Source organism: Leguminivora glycinivorella, chromosome 5 (genome assembly GCF_023078275.1).
Source record: "Leguminivora glycinivorella isolate SPB_JAAS2020 chromosome 5, LegGlyc_1.1, whole genome shotgun sequence".
In the NCBI taxonomy this organism is placed as follows: Eukaryota; Metazoa; Arthropoda; class Insecta; order Lepidoptera; family Tortricidae; genus Leguminivora; species Leguminivora glycinivorella.
In genome coordinates, this window is record NC_062975.1 from 9,101,606 (window position 1) to 9,116,774 (window position 15,169).

Sequence of the window (15,169 nt, forward strand, 5' to 3'; positions counted from 1 at the left end):
TGGTTATTTACTTATTTATGTTAGGGAATTTACTGTACATTCAACTATTTTTGTTCATATGCCACTAAATATAAACATTGCGACATTGCGACGCAGTGATCTGCGTAATCGACAAAGAGTTTAGGATACGGGACAGTATCATAGTTATCTAATAATACTTATATCATTATGTTCATTACGGACAATAAACGTGGATTTTAAATGTACCTACTTAGAATAAATTCAAAAATGCTTCGAAAAAATTACACACATAAATTTATTCTAAAGTTAACACAATAATATTATACCCAGGTATCTTGCTAAGCAAAGGGAGCTCATAATTTGTGCTTGAAACTTGAATCTCAAATGGTTAATAATTAATAAGCGCTCTTGAGTTAAGCCTTCTCAAACACATTTTCGTTTATTAATGTAAGTGTATATCGCAAGCAGAAACTAGATATCTAAAACTTGATGGATGATTTAATAATTGAAATTAACTTGCAATTACATTGTACATTCAAATTCAACCTCTATCATGAAATTTTGACGTTATACTATAATACAGTAGCGGGAAAAAATCTATCATACTGGTTATATATCGAAAACAATGTCGATTTTTTTAAAATTAGACTTAATATGTAGTAAATAACTATTGTATCATCACTACATTCTACAAGTATGTATTTGAATACTTACGAGTCTTAGGACTCACTGCACGTGGACCGTGGACAGCGACGAGAGCCTGTTGCGGATTAGAGACTTTACACACACCGATCGTGTATGTAACTAATACTAAACTTCTTATTATAAAATCACAAAAAAGCGAATCCTACTAACAATATAATAGATTCATCAATCTAGGAAATCGTTGGTACGAAAATCGGACTCGCTCTATATCACAGCAGTTCTCAAAAAGTTTGTACAAAAATTAAGGAAAAAGATAAATTTGTTTTTTTTTATTTCTATTTTATTACCAAATTTTTTTTGATAAATTGAGATTTTAGTAAGTTTTATTTCATCATTAAGGTTCTCTAGTATCTATATTTTCTTAATTATAACAATTATCCTGTATATATCTTACGAAAGTCGACTTATATTACTAAATGTTGGTAACAAAATAGGATCAATTAAAATTTGCTGACGTGGCTATGTACAAACTTTTTGAGAACTGCTGATCACCAGGTTACACTGGCCGTGATAACGTGATAATGGTAGTTAAATCGCGTTTGATCCGTGACATTATATGTATAAGTGTCAAAACGCGAGAACATAGTGTTATAAATTCAGTAAGTATAGACGAGCTCTGATGTCAATATAACGATAGTGTTGGCGATGAAACAGCTGCTGTTATACTTATAGTGCCTGCTACCGCCACGCCAATGAATGGAGTTCGATGTGCTAAGAAGATTAATGGATTTTACACCTAAAGCTTGCTGAGATTATCTTGCACTTTGCTGGTAGTTTTAAAGGTAAATGTAAAGTTGTTTGCACAGATTAACTTTGGAATTCTTCATAAATATTTGAATACTTTATTTGGAGAAATTAAATTAATGCCTTTTCGACCATAATTTTCATTTCACATAGTAAACGCATTCCAAAAACTAATTAAATAACGCGTTTAACATTTCAATATATTTAATCCAAATATAAATGTGCCGTAGTTCTTTTGTCCAACAAACCTTAATAAATATATCGAACCCAAATCGTTAACATTGTTTATGATTAATATACAAACTCTCGTTCAATGAATATATTTCGAAACATAACGTTATTTCATTTATTAAATAGTGGCTTTTATTATTACCTACACAAATGATTTTCGTCATAAATCACTGATTACTCTCAATAAACAAAGTTTATAATTGTGCAGTATAAAGAATAGAATAAATTCCAACAAGAGCGATGTTTTCCATTAGAAAGAGTTCTTATTATGGTAATGCCGTCCATTTCATTAGCATATCGCGGCAAGTTGTAAGTAACTGAGATAGGAATCTGAGGTGGTTAGGACTTTATTCTTCGTATCTTATTCTTCTGAAGCTTAGTGATTTCAGGCTTTCTACTGGATAACAAAGTAAATTGTAGTTTGATGTTGATTTCAAGGTGGAAATGGGAAAACAAAATAAGTTTTGGAATTTTCTGGGTACAGCATTACAGGTATACCTAATCAAAAGGAAAAGTAAATTCGTAAATAGGTAAATCCCTACATACGAATTTACCCAAAGGAATGTACAAAAATACGTATTTCTTTGATGTTGATATGGTTTTCAATAAATGAAATAAATCTCACTAGCGCATGTTTGTTGACGGTGCCACTCTCAACTAGTATCTCCTCCCCCGGAGTTGCGAACCCGACCACTCCAACAAAGTATTCGCGACAGTACTTCTCGAGCAGTTCTCGGTTCCACTTGTCCATGTTGGCATACTTGAAGATCAACGCTATGACGATGAAATGACATTAACACACGTAGGTACCTTAAGTCTAAGATTGGTGTGCATAAAGAGCGGGAATCCCTTCAGCTGCGCGCCAACTAGCGTTTCTTCTCCCGGCGTGGCGAACCCGACAACCCCCACAGAGTATTCGCGGCAGTACTTGTCGAGCAGTTCTCGATTCCACTTGTCCATGTTGGCGTACTTGGAGAGCGACTCGAATACGATCACGCCGTAGCGGCCTTTGTCCAAGGTGGTGAGTACAGGTAAGCTCTTGCCTGCGACTTCCACCTTGTACCTGCGCAAAAATAAAAATATTATGTCGATACCTCCTAGTATACTGAGACAAGTGCAAAATCATGATGGGATGAAAATCAGGAGAGCCGTTCAAAGGTATAAAGTAACATAACTAAGGATGTTAGGTAGAATACGCAACATACTATTAACAACCTTGGGAATCGTCAATCATTTCGAAATTATGAAAAATTGAACTTTAAAAAATCCATCTAATGGTTAAACAATGGACAATTGATAGACACGATACGAAAGGAGAGGAGAATATTTACACAAGAATTTTCAATTGCTCAGTCAAGTATTTATTATCGTTGTATCCATTAAGTAAATTACTAAGTAAAAGATAAACTGCCTACCATGTCTAAGTTGACTAGCAACTTAAGTTACGTTAAAACAAAAACATTTCATCATTAATTTTAGACAATTAATTACTCCAGCTTCACCGTAACGTGAGAAGAACTTAGGTATTTACAGCAATACTGTAAATTGGATTATATTCAACTGAATTTAAAATTAATCTTCTTTGTGTAAAGTCACACAACATATTAAACATATAAATCACTAAAAACCAAATCAATTTTATTACCCAACATACGTAATAATACATCATCACAGGAAATATAAATATACATCAAAAACGTAGTGTACTATTAACTTTCAGTGCACGATATTATGGTACACCGTCAAAGTAAAAACTTTTTTAGTGGAAAATTGACTGATTATAAAAAGTAGGTCATGCATGTCGTGCTTCACGAAATTGGACAGGAAGATATCTACTCAGCCGTGCAATTTAAGTTCTGAGTCTTATTTCCCAACACGGCATATCCGCATTAGTCATAATTTTCGTTTGACCTATATTAAGTACTAGCAGTGCAGGCTGAAATATTTCCAACCTGCATCTGGTTAAATACGTGGCAGACTCAATTAATTTAAGTAAGTATTCAAGTGCAGTTCTAGAAAAACATATCAACAAAAAAGCATGAAAAATCAAAATCTTCTACAGCACTGGCATTTCCTTTAATACAGAGCAGACAAATAGGTACTGAAGTCGTTTTTTTTGTTTATTTCAGATAAATGTATTTTAAATGTAATTAAATCATTGTAAACTTTACCCGGGTCTATTGCAACTACCCGGGCCCTAATTGATTGAAAGGGTTTGTCCCTTAAATTCCTGTCGTTTCGGTAACAACTCGATAAATCAGCTAGATCAAACAGAAACCCACCTTCGGTACGATATAACCATTGCCCATTACAAAAGCAGTATTCGAATTTCAAACTAACAGCTTGGACAGATACTGTAAACAAAGCAATGATGGTCGACCCTTGTCATGGAATTGTACCTACTATTTTAATAGTCTCCACGATGACCTACCCTTTTCAAATGGGGCATGCGATCGAAGTTGATTTGCAACAAAATACCTGTTTTACATTCTCCATCTAAACGGTCACATACATTCTATTGAGAGTAAAGTAGCCATTAGGCATACGTGTCCTACATCAATATTGAAAGATATGAATAGGTTTATAGCTGAATGCAGGTCACGGGTCAGGAAATGGGAAAATGCACCTAGTGCCGTGAAGAAAACGGGAGTAACTGGCATGGAAGTAGCGAGCAGCACCGTTCATTTTGCTCGAGTTAAGGCCCGTTTCAATTTGGCAACCCAAGAGCACTACAGTACAGAGGCAGGCTAAGGCGAACGGCAACTTGCAAATAGCATTTACCTAACTCACGCCGACCCGCTCCGCCCCTAGCTCTCTAATGCACGGCCACTCGTTGGCAACTTTGTGCATAACATAATATAGTTCGTACAACACCAACGCGCCCTCCGATAGCCGATTTGCGAGTTTCAAAGTTTTCCATTCATTGGAGAGAATTGGTTCGTTTATGGCACGATACTACGTGAGCATTGCCGCTCGACCTCTCACAGGCTCGGCTAATATATTTCTAATTACCTTAATTAGTGTCCTGTCATTAAATGAGAGTGCTCGGTTCAAATTAGAACGCGCGAAACGACCTACTTAGCCGTGAACGGAACGCGACGAGGGCTAATTCGTGATAAGGGAGCGCGAGTGAGTTCAATTAAAGGGGGCAATGTCAGGCCCCCGGCGACCTGTCGAGGCGGTCGAGATAACAGCAGTTATCGTAAAGAGACTGGCGGTGCTCGTACACAACGCTCGCCACACCGTGGTTCGCTAACAGCCGTCGCCGGTGCTGTCGATAGAAACATTAACGGAAACTTCAGACCAATTTCAATCAATAACATTGTTGCTTTGTCATATAAATGCCTGTAATGTTTCCGCGCTTGCTGGGACACTTTACTCTAAATTTATGTTCCAAATGTAGCAATCGACTTTAAGCATCACGGTCATTAGCCGCGAGGTTGACCAGTTACGACCTTTCCCTAATGAACATTAGTTTCGTAGTAAAGTTAAATTGGACGGAGATATTTTCTGTGTTATTATTCGAAACGGCCCCATCAAGAGACTTTCTGTAAAGAAAATGTTTACTTGAGTTTGTCGGTTACGTCTTTGGCGCGGCGCCGCTGCATACAAGAAGTTGGAAGAGCTCGAAACGTCGCGATAAGCAGGCGAGCGGTCGCGAGTCGACTCCTAATGGCGGCAAGGACGTACTAACTAAGCTAACGACTGACACAACTGCCAGCGGCTTCTAAAATTAAGGCAAAGTTTGTCATGCTTCCTTCTGTTGCTGCGTTTATCGAGCATTATACTCATACCTCTACTATCATTAGATAGGTACTTAAATGGGGTGCTTTGGTTTTCAAGTTAATTACGTTTAAATTTACGTTGCATTGTTCCTCGTTACTGGTTTGAATTAGGGTTCGCGAAAATGTAATGAGTGTTGACATGGGAATTACGGGTTAAAACGTCCTCGCTTGCAATAAAATGGATTTTACGACATCTGAGAGTAATAAACGTCTCCATAACAACAGAAGGGCCGAGGAGCCGAACGGCCAACACAGCAAGCTAGAGTGTATGTGACAAGACGGGGGATTGATAGGATAATTAAAGGAAACTGAGAATTTCCCGTGAAGTAATTAAGTCGTTTTGACACAAACGAGCACTAATGGAGTACCGGGCGGTAAGATAGGGGGCGGGGCGGCGCGGCGGCTCTAATGGCACTACTAACTAACTAACTGACACCGCAACGACTTGCCGTAAGATAACTTGTGCCTCCTCGCCCTGCCGCCATGCCACGCCAGGACGCGCGACGTCGCGACTCGGTGCACTCAGCTGTCACCTTTATTCCCATTTACTGCTTCATATTTAACTAGCGACCAGCACTAGTGCGCTTATCTCGCCACTATTTATTCAGGCGCCTGGGGAAGACGCAGCACCCGCTCTAACTTCACCTCGACGAAGATCCGGCTTAATCTTTAAGTAGCTTCTACTCTAATCTCGTGTTCGTTTAAGATAAATTTTATGTCTCGTTCTTATGCGACATCCGTTGATAAGTGAAAGACGGTCGGTTGGAGTGCTGTTTGACCAATAAAGGCGAATGTGGGAGCTCTTTAGCAGATACTGCGGTACAGAATTAAGGGGGGAGCAATTTTGTGGCGCGTATTTGCAGACCCCGCGGAAGTGATGGTTAAATAGCGACCAAGCACACGTAGCCTAATGGACACATGTACAATGGACACATATACTGTAGTGACACACTCGTGTGGGGTCGGTTCCCTCTAATTTCGTTTGCGTTTTGTTGCTCCTGCACGTACTGGCTGGGCTATGTTTTAGTCGTCGTTTTCCAAATTGTTGACGTATTCATTTTACAAACTCAATTACGAGTATTCAATACAGTTTACGGTATTTTAAGGTCACTAACCTTAACCACCTTTTGCAACATTTCAAACAAAAATGTATTGTAACCCTTTTTTTTTTTTGTGTGCTTGAAATGCGTGTTGCGGATATAACGTAAATTTTGACGAAACCTGGTGGATGGAGTATCCAACAATCTCTCGCTTGATGCAGAGATTGTTGGATACGTATTGGCCAAGCGGCGACCATGTTCGGGAGGCTACGTTCAAGAGTATGGTGTAACAAACATCTCATTGTGTTTTATTATTATTAAGAGCCTGCGATTTCCCACTGCTGGGCAAAGGCTTGCCCCCGCTTTTTCCATTCCTCCCGGTTTTGTGCAGTCCTCGGCCATTCTTTCATAAAGGAGTCCAACTTGTTCCGCCATCGCATACGTGGTCTGCCGGGTCCCCGTTTTGGCCTGGGCTGCCACTCTGTGGTAATCTTGGCCCATAGCTCATTCGGCATCCGGCAGACATGACCGGCCCAGTCCCACTTCAGCTTTGCCGCTTTTCGAACTACATCGACTATTTTTGTTTTGGAGCGCAGCGTGGTGTCCCATGTCCATGAGTTTTCGCTTAAGTGACAGTGGCAAATCGCCTTACATGAGATGTTTTATGGACCAATAGCTTCTCCAGGCGTTTTCAGTCCGTCTTTCGACTTCTTTCTCTTGTCGCGCCTGGAAAGAAATTAGTTGGCCCAAGTAGATGGACATATGCAACTGATTCTCCGTTTATCTCAATCCTACATGCGGTACTATTATTGGTCATGAACTTGGTTTTCGACATGTTCATCTGAAGTTCAACCTCGAGGCTTGCGTCACTGAGGTCTTGAAGCATTGATCGTAGTTCGGAGGCAGTTGAGGAGAACAGACCAATGTCATCGGCAAATCGAAGATTAGCCTTATATTCCCGACGATAAGGCCCCGATCTTCCCAACTTGGTATAAACTTCTGGAAGACTTGTTCAAGTGTGCTGGTAAACAGTTTTGGCGATAACGGATCTCCTTACTTGACTCCTTTTTGAATAGAAAATGGGGAACCGGAGGACTGTAGTTTTATGGCGGCTGTACTATTTTGATAAATGGTGGTTATGAGCTGAATGTAACTGGGATCTATCTATACCTTGATTGCGTAAAGCTGTGAAAATGGAATTGTGATGAAGGCTGTCGAAAGCTTTAGAGTAATCGACAAAATGCGATGTTGATGTTGGAAGCTTTCTTCTAAATCAGGCACAGGCTGTGGGTGTGTGGGAGATTCCGAGTAAAGGGTTTTGTAGAAGTTGGTGGCTATTGTTAGAATTTTATTCCGTTCGCCTATTAGGACCAAAATTATAGTATACCAGACTGCGTTCTAAGCATACTTTCGAAACCTGGACGACATGTGCAAGAAATCATTACAGACCTCAACTAATTCTAACATTAGCAAAGTTAGTTTGGTTTACCCTCTAAGTATAACCGACGCCGATATCCCGATCATAGCCGATGAATACCGAGCGGGACGAGTCTAACGCGTTTGAAACTATTTACATTACATTTGTACAGCATTCAATGGATATTCCGTCGTTTACATTCAAATTTTTGAAGTGATTAAATGCGTTTTAGTTTGTAATATTTGTCCATTTTTCAGTACCGAAAGTACCGAAGAACCGGGATTTTATAACATCAGTACCGGTACCCAAATAGTTCAAAAATCCCGGGATTTCCCGGTACTTTTGGTACCGGGAATTCCCGGGAGCATTCCCTAATCTAAACGTATGTATTTTTTAATGATTTCTTTTGTTCAATAAAAATTAACAAAAATGTTAACCCAAATATAACGTAAAATGTAGGTACATATGAATGAAACGCTATTTTTTTATTTTTTTCATTATTTGTTTACCATAATATTTTCACAGAAATGCACGAAAGCATTACGCTATTTTAGCCTGTCTCAGTACCGTACCTACCTACGAATCGTACTGAGGTTGACTGACGGTGACGATGACGTTCGGGCAATTCGGGTTAATGTCGCTAAACATTTAGGGGAGTGTAAAGGTCCCTTTTTTTAGTTTTTCGCGAATAACTCTTAAACTGTGGCACATAGCAAGAAATGTTCTGAAACACAAGTAATCTTCATAAAATTCTCTACAAAAAAGTCTTATACACTTTTTATCTGGGACCAATCGTTCATGAGATACGGAAGGGAAAAGATGGACAATAAAGGAATAAACTCATTTGTTTATGAACAATACGTTTATTCTTATAGAGACGCGGTAGCGTGTCAAGCCAGGTTCAAGTAACAAAAGTAGCAAGCAGCACCGTGTGTAATATTACACGAACCGTTTGGAGCCACATTTGACCCCCTTCTAACTCAAAAACTATATCACATAAACGTGTTATAATGCAACGTAAAAAGAAACCAACGCGCGTAGTAAAAGTATGAGCTATAAGCGCTCCTCAATAAGCCCGGTACTAGCAGCCCGCTTTAGTGCGTTTTCACATTATCCGATCCGATTTCGGATGTCGGAAGGATTTCAAAGGCAAAAATCCAAGACGGCGCCTTAAATGTACGGGATATCGGTCCTACTTCCGATATCGGATCGGATAATGTGAAAACGCACTTACCCCGCGCGCGCGCGCAGCCCTTTATAAGCCACCGCGCGGCCAGCGCTCGCTCATCCCAGTCGTCCTCAAAACGTCGACGTAAGACCGCCCCACAAGGATGGGGCGCGACCAGATACAGCCCTCACAGCGCCCAGCGCGGAAAGGGCTACTCACACCTATTTACAAAATATTTTTATTCATTCTTCAATACAAAATATTTGTACGCCTGCTTGAATATTGAATGCACGTGCTAAACTTACTTCTATTTTAGGAAAATTTTACTTATTGAATCCGAAAAAAAGGCGTACAAATATTTTTGTATTTAACGTCCAATTTATTTACCACCTACTGAATGGGTATGAACTAGAAGAGGCGATGGCATATTAAAGCCAGTGACAACCAACGACCCAGTGGCACCTGACTCCATTCTCAAAACTATATTTTGCCGATGCAAGACTGGGTGTGGGGTGCGATGCGGCTGCCGAAAAGCAGGAATTACCTACTCCAGTGTCTGTGGTGTATGCTCGGGAGCATGCACTAACGGAGCTCCCATCGAAGTAGAGACGGAAGATAGTTAGGAATTTTATTTATGAATTTATCCCATCAAAGCAAAACTGGGCGGTCGTGATGCTTTGCTTGTCAAGTCAGCTACAATGTAATCGGATCGCTGCGCGAGACAAACTGAGCGAGCGCTGCTGTAACGTCGTTCAACACCCCTGCTGGGGTGTGAGTAGCCCCTTCCGCGCTGGGCGCTGTGAGGGCTATATCTGGTCGCGCCCCATCCTTGTGGGGCGGTCTTACGTCGACGTTTTGAGGACGACTGGGATGAGCGAGCGCCGGCCGCGCGGTGGCTTATAAAGGGCTGCGCGCGCGCGGGGGTAAGTGCGTTTTCACATTATCCGATCCGATATCGGAAGTAGGACCGATATCCCGTACATTTAAGGCGCCGTCTTGGATTTTTGCCTTTGAAATCCTTCCGACATCCGATATCGGATCGGATAATGTGAAAACGCACTAATGCGGGCTGCTAGTACCGGGCTTATTGAGGAGCGCTTATAGCTCATACTTTTACTACGCGCGTTGGTTTCTTTTTACGTTGCATTATAACACGTTTATGTGATATAGTTTTTGAGTTAGAAGGGGGTCAAATGTGGCTCCAAACGGTTCGTGTAATATTACACACGGTGCTGCTTGCTACTTTTGTTACTTGAACCTGGCTTGACACGCTACCGCGTCTCTATAAGAATAAACGTATTGTTCATAAACAAATGAGTTTATTCCTTTATTGTCCATCTTTTCCCTTCCATATCTCGTGAACGATTGGTCCCAGATAAAAAGTGTATAAGACTTTTTTGTAGAGAATTTTATGAAGATTACTTGTGTTTCAGAACATTTCTTTCTATGTGCCACAGTTTAAGAGTTATTCGCGAAAAACTAAAAGGGACCTTTACACCCCCCTCCACCCGTTAGCTCCTCCCCTACCCATCAGTACTTTGAGTATGTGGATTAGAACACCATTCCCTACAACTATGCCAAAATTCGCCTATACACGAATTATTTCCGCCGACGGACAGTTAAATGTCTTCGTTAGGCGTGCTATGTTAATTAGAATAAAAATGGACAAATAAGCATGTGATGTGAATCAATATTCTGAATTCCTGAATTAGAGGCAATCGAGATAAACGGTCAATCAATTCGTGCACTGTTACGTTCCACTGTACTAGTTGATAGTTCGCAAAAATCATGAAATAGGATACGATTTATTCCTATCTCGTTGCACATTTCATTAACAAGTCCGCGCTCGACTAACACAATAAACCCGGGAAAAACTGATTTTTACCTAACTCGAGCAAAAAATCCACACGAGCGCTCGCGACAGACGGGGGTAAGGAGCTATTAGTATTGAAGTAAATATAGGTGGGTTTCACCCTCCCTACTTTTTCTTTTTCCGGGCGTTGTACGTCAAGTCTTCCGCATATTAGCTGTCAACGAGCAGAACCGATAGCCTCGGGTGAGAACGGGGAAATAAAACACACAGAGGCGACAAACATCCTCACATAATAGTCGCCGGAAAGCGTGACTGACAAATATTAGGATAAGACTTCTTTGGCGATTCTTTGAAGTGATTTTTCCGTGAAGAGACTTACTTAACTTTAGTATTAAATAACTCATTACTTTTCCTACCTATTCACAATAATTCTTTTTTGGATTCATTCGAATACAAAACAGCACATTACGATACAAGTGCGAAAAAAAGAAGTTCGAAACGAGTGGCGATAAATTAAAACACGACCAAAGAGAGTGTTTTAAATCGACACGAGTTACGAATTTCCTTTTCGCACATGTATCGTACGACGTTTTGCAGTACAGATGGCCCTCTGAAGTATATATAATGAACCACTTCTCGCAGTAGTGCGTAAAAAAAAAACACCATCTGTACTGAAAATATAATTTCATCGCTGTTACTATTGCTAAATTTATTTTAGTTAAATCTACTTATATATTGAAATGTTTATTGTTTCTTCTCCAATAATTGGCTACAATTGAACGGAGCCGCGGAGCGGCAACGAAGGTCTATAAGGCATAGCTCGATTTGCTTTTTGTATGTCCCGGATGTTCTCCTCTACAGATAGCAATACTCAACAGATTCTATTATTCATAAAAAAAGCATTGTCGATCCAGTTTTTGAATATTTTTCATACCTAATGCGGAAATTGCTATAAAGGTCTTAAGCACTAATAGCGTAATACATTGCGATTAACACCGTCTGGTTGATACTTTCTTCAATAAAAAATTGCATTCTTGACATGCGTTTAATCGTAGTGAGTAATTAAATTACATAATTTTGGTTAAAATTAAGAAGGACGCAAGTACGTGCGAGCGCGTCAGTGTCGTATGCATTCTGGAGATGCAGCAATGGCCGTTGTCCTCTAAGAGGCGGGGAGGACATCCGAACAATCCCGAACATGCCCCCCGGCGTTGAAAGGGTTGACTTTCAACTCGTCGTCAGCTGTAGGCAACGGGCAGATGCGGTTGAAGCCACGGCGTATCACTCCTCTGGCGGTGTTGATATCCGCGACCCTGGCGATTCCGTCGCTCCCTGGATAAATCTCAGTGATGCGCCCCAGTCGCCATTTCATCGGCGGGAGTCCATCTTCTTTGATGAGGACTAATGATCCCTTTTTTAGTTGCTGGCCCTTTGAAGTGCGCCACTTGGTGCGTTGTTGAAGTTCGTTAATGTACTCTTTGTGCCACCTGGCCCAAAAGTGTTGGCGTAACTGCTCCAGCCGTTCAAAACGAGTGAGACGGGTTTGGTTCATGTCCACAAGCATAGGTGAAGGCAAAGCAGTCATCGGTCGTCCTACCAAAAAGTGCCCCGGAGTTAAAGGTCTCATGTCATGTGGGTCAGTTGATAGTGGGGATAAGGGACGCGAATTAAGTATGGCCTCAATTTGGACTAAAACGGTATAAAGGTCTTCAAAAACTAAGTGTGCGTTCCCTAACACCCGATGCAAATGGGCTTTTATACATTTTATATTGGCTTCCCATAAACCGGCCATATGAGCAGCGTAAGCAGGTATGAATTTGAAATCTATACGCTCATTAGACATTTCATCAGTTATGGAACTAGCATTATCATTGAGGAACTTATAAAGCTCATTTCGTGCTCCCACGAACTGAGTTCCGTTGTCGGAGTATAAGGTAGCAGGTTTAGATCGTCTAGCAATGAATCTACGCAGCGTAGCTAGAAAGGAGTCTTTGCATAAAGAACTGACGAGTTCAAGATGAACGCATTTGGTGGTGAAACAGATAAATATGACGATATACACCTTTTCTAACCTGCTTCCACGACCTCTCTTATTAAGTGCTAATACAGGACCAGCGTAATCCATTCCTGTAGTCTGGAATGGATAGCCAGGCTGAAGGCGCTGCTCAGGTAAATTGCCCATCATCGGACGGGCTGCTTGTGCGTTAAGACGAAAGCAACGCTGGCAATTGTGGACAATAGATCGAGCCAAATTACGGCCCCCGATAGGCCAAAATTCTTCATGAATTGAAGTCAGCAAATTTTGAGCTCCTGTGTGCATTAAACGTATATGTTCGAACCGAAATATCAGCTTCGTTAGAATATGTTTAGCTACGAGTAAGATAGGATGTTTCCTTTCGAATGTGAAATTACTGTTTTTAAGTCTACCACCTACTCTAAGTAGACCCTTTTCGTCAATAAATGGGCTCAAAGATAACAGTTTATTTTTTGGAGGTAATGCTTTACCCTTTACTAAAATGTCATACTCATCAAATGATTCCATTTGGGACAATTTTATCAATGAATCGAATGCAGATTGTTTTTCAGACAAGGAAAAAGTGCCTTTTACTTTAACTTTATTTTTGCAGTTGGCAATGAAACGTTGTACATATGCCATGATGTTTTTAAGTTTACGCAGGCTCGAGAAACGTGCAAACGGAAACAATTCGTTTTGTTTGACAGTGACTGACGTCACATTTGATCGCACTTCTGGCAATTCCGATTGGCCCTGATCAAAAGACTTATTAGGCCACGAATCTTCAGACTCTAGCAAGAATTTGGGTCCACTGAACCAAAAGTCTAACTTGTCACTTTGTGCAGCACTGACACCTCTACTCAATAAATCCGCAGGGTTGCATGCAGTGGGCACATGACGCCAGAAATGTAATTTGGTCATCTCTTGTATGTCGGCTACGCGATTTTTAACAAATGGCTTTAGTCTGTTAGGCGGCGTTTTGAGCCAGCCTAAGACCACAGCTGAGTCTGTCCACAGAAAACAACTGTCTACGTGTAGCCGCGTGGTTCGCAGAACCTTTTCCAAGAGCTTAGCAGCCACCAAAGAGCCGCAAAGTTCAAGACGCGGGATCGTTACTGCCTTTATTGGCGCAACGCGCGTTTTGGAACACAGAAGACGAACCCTTACGTTACCGAACGAATCTACAGACCTAACGTAAACGCAAGCGCCATAGGCATCTTTCGATGCATCGCAAAAAACGTGTAGTTGTATGTTGTTTGCGTTTTCGCACACCACGTGCCGTGGTATCTTGAGTTTCTGCAGGTGGCTTAAGTCGAGTACAAACTTAAGCCAGGACTTGACGATGTCTGAAGGTAACGGGCTATCCCAACTCACTTTGAGTAACCAGAGCTTCTGGAGAATGACTTTCCCGATAATAATGAAAATGCTTAATAGCCCAAGAGGGTCAAAAACTTGAGATATTGTGGATAGAATCACTCTCTTGGTGACATCTGGAGTGGGATCAGTCTTAATGTCGAATTGTAGAACATCGTCTGATGGAGACCAACTTAGGCCCAAAGTTTTCGATTGTTCGTGCTCGCTCAAATCGACAATGGTCGAACAAACGCTACTGCTGTCGGTAGCGTCGCTACATGTTGGAAGGTTCGATCGGAATTTTCTTAGATTAAAACAACCCGACGCCAGTTCCCTTGAAATCTGAGCACGAAGTTCTAAGAGACTCTCGGCAGTCTCTTGCCCCGTCAACAGATCGTCGACATAGCAGTCTTCACTAATGACCTTTCGCACCAGTTCATTGTCACATTCGTCCGCAATTTGCTTAAGGCAACGAACAGACAAGAACGGGGCTGAGGCTGTGCCATATGTGACTGTGTTTAAAGCATACGTCTGGAGGGGCTTAGAAGGATCGTCACGCCAAATTATTTGCTGCAGGTGACGTTGATTTTCATTGACGAGCACCTGTCTGTACATTTTTTCAATGTCACCTGCCATGACATAGCGGTGTTGCCGAAATCGTAGAAGTATAGAAAGCAAGTCACTTTGTATTGTGGGCCCGACCATCTGGATGTCGTTAAAGGACAAGCCGGAGCTGGTCGGCGCACTTGCATTGAAAACGACCCTAAGCTTCGTCGTGGTGCTCTGCTCACGCAACACGCCATGATGTGGCGTGAAATACGAATTGTCATGAGGATTATTTATGTCACTTAACGTCATGTGACCTAATGATAAATACTCCTTCATGAAATCAACATACATGTGCCTTAATGTAGGCTGGTTCATCAGCCGGCGTTCTA

The 15,169-nt window shown here is 41.1% G+C and overlaps 1 protein-coding gene across 3 annotated transcripts in view; it reads right to left on the reverse strand.

Moving 5' to 3' along the window:
* LOC125226699 (bifunctional heparan sulfate N-deacetylase/N-sulfotransferase) overlaps window positions 1-15,169 on the reverse strand; it is a 200,542-nt gene that overhangs the window by 46,282 nt on the left and 139,091 nt on the right. For all 3 annotated transcript variants that reach the window (XM_048130761.1, XM_048130760.1, XM_048130762.1), the window contains exon 4: window positions 2,452-2,704. In XM_048130761.1, the coding sequence (XP_047986718.1) occupies window positions 2,452-2,704 (253 nt within the window). The remainder of the gene's footprint in view (window positions 1-2,451; window positions 2,705-15,169) is intronic.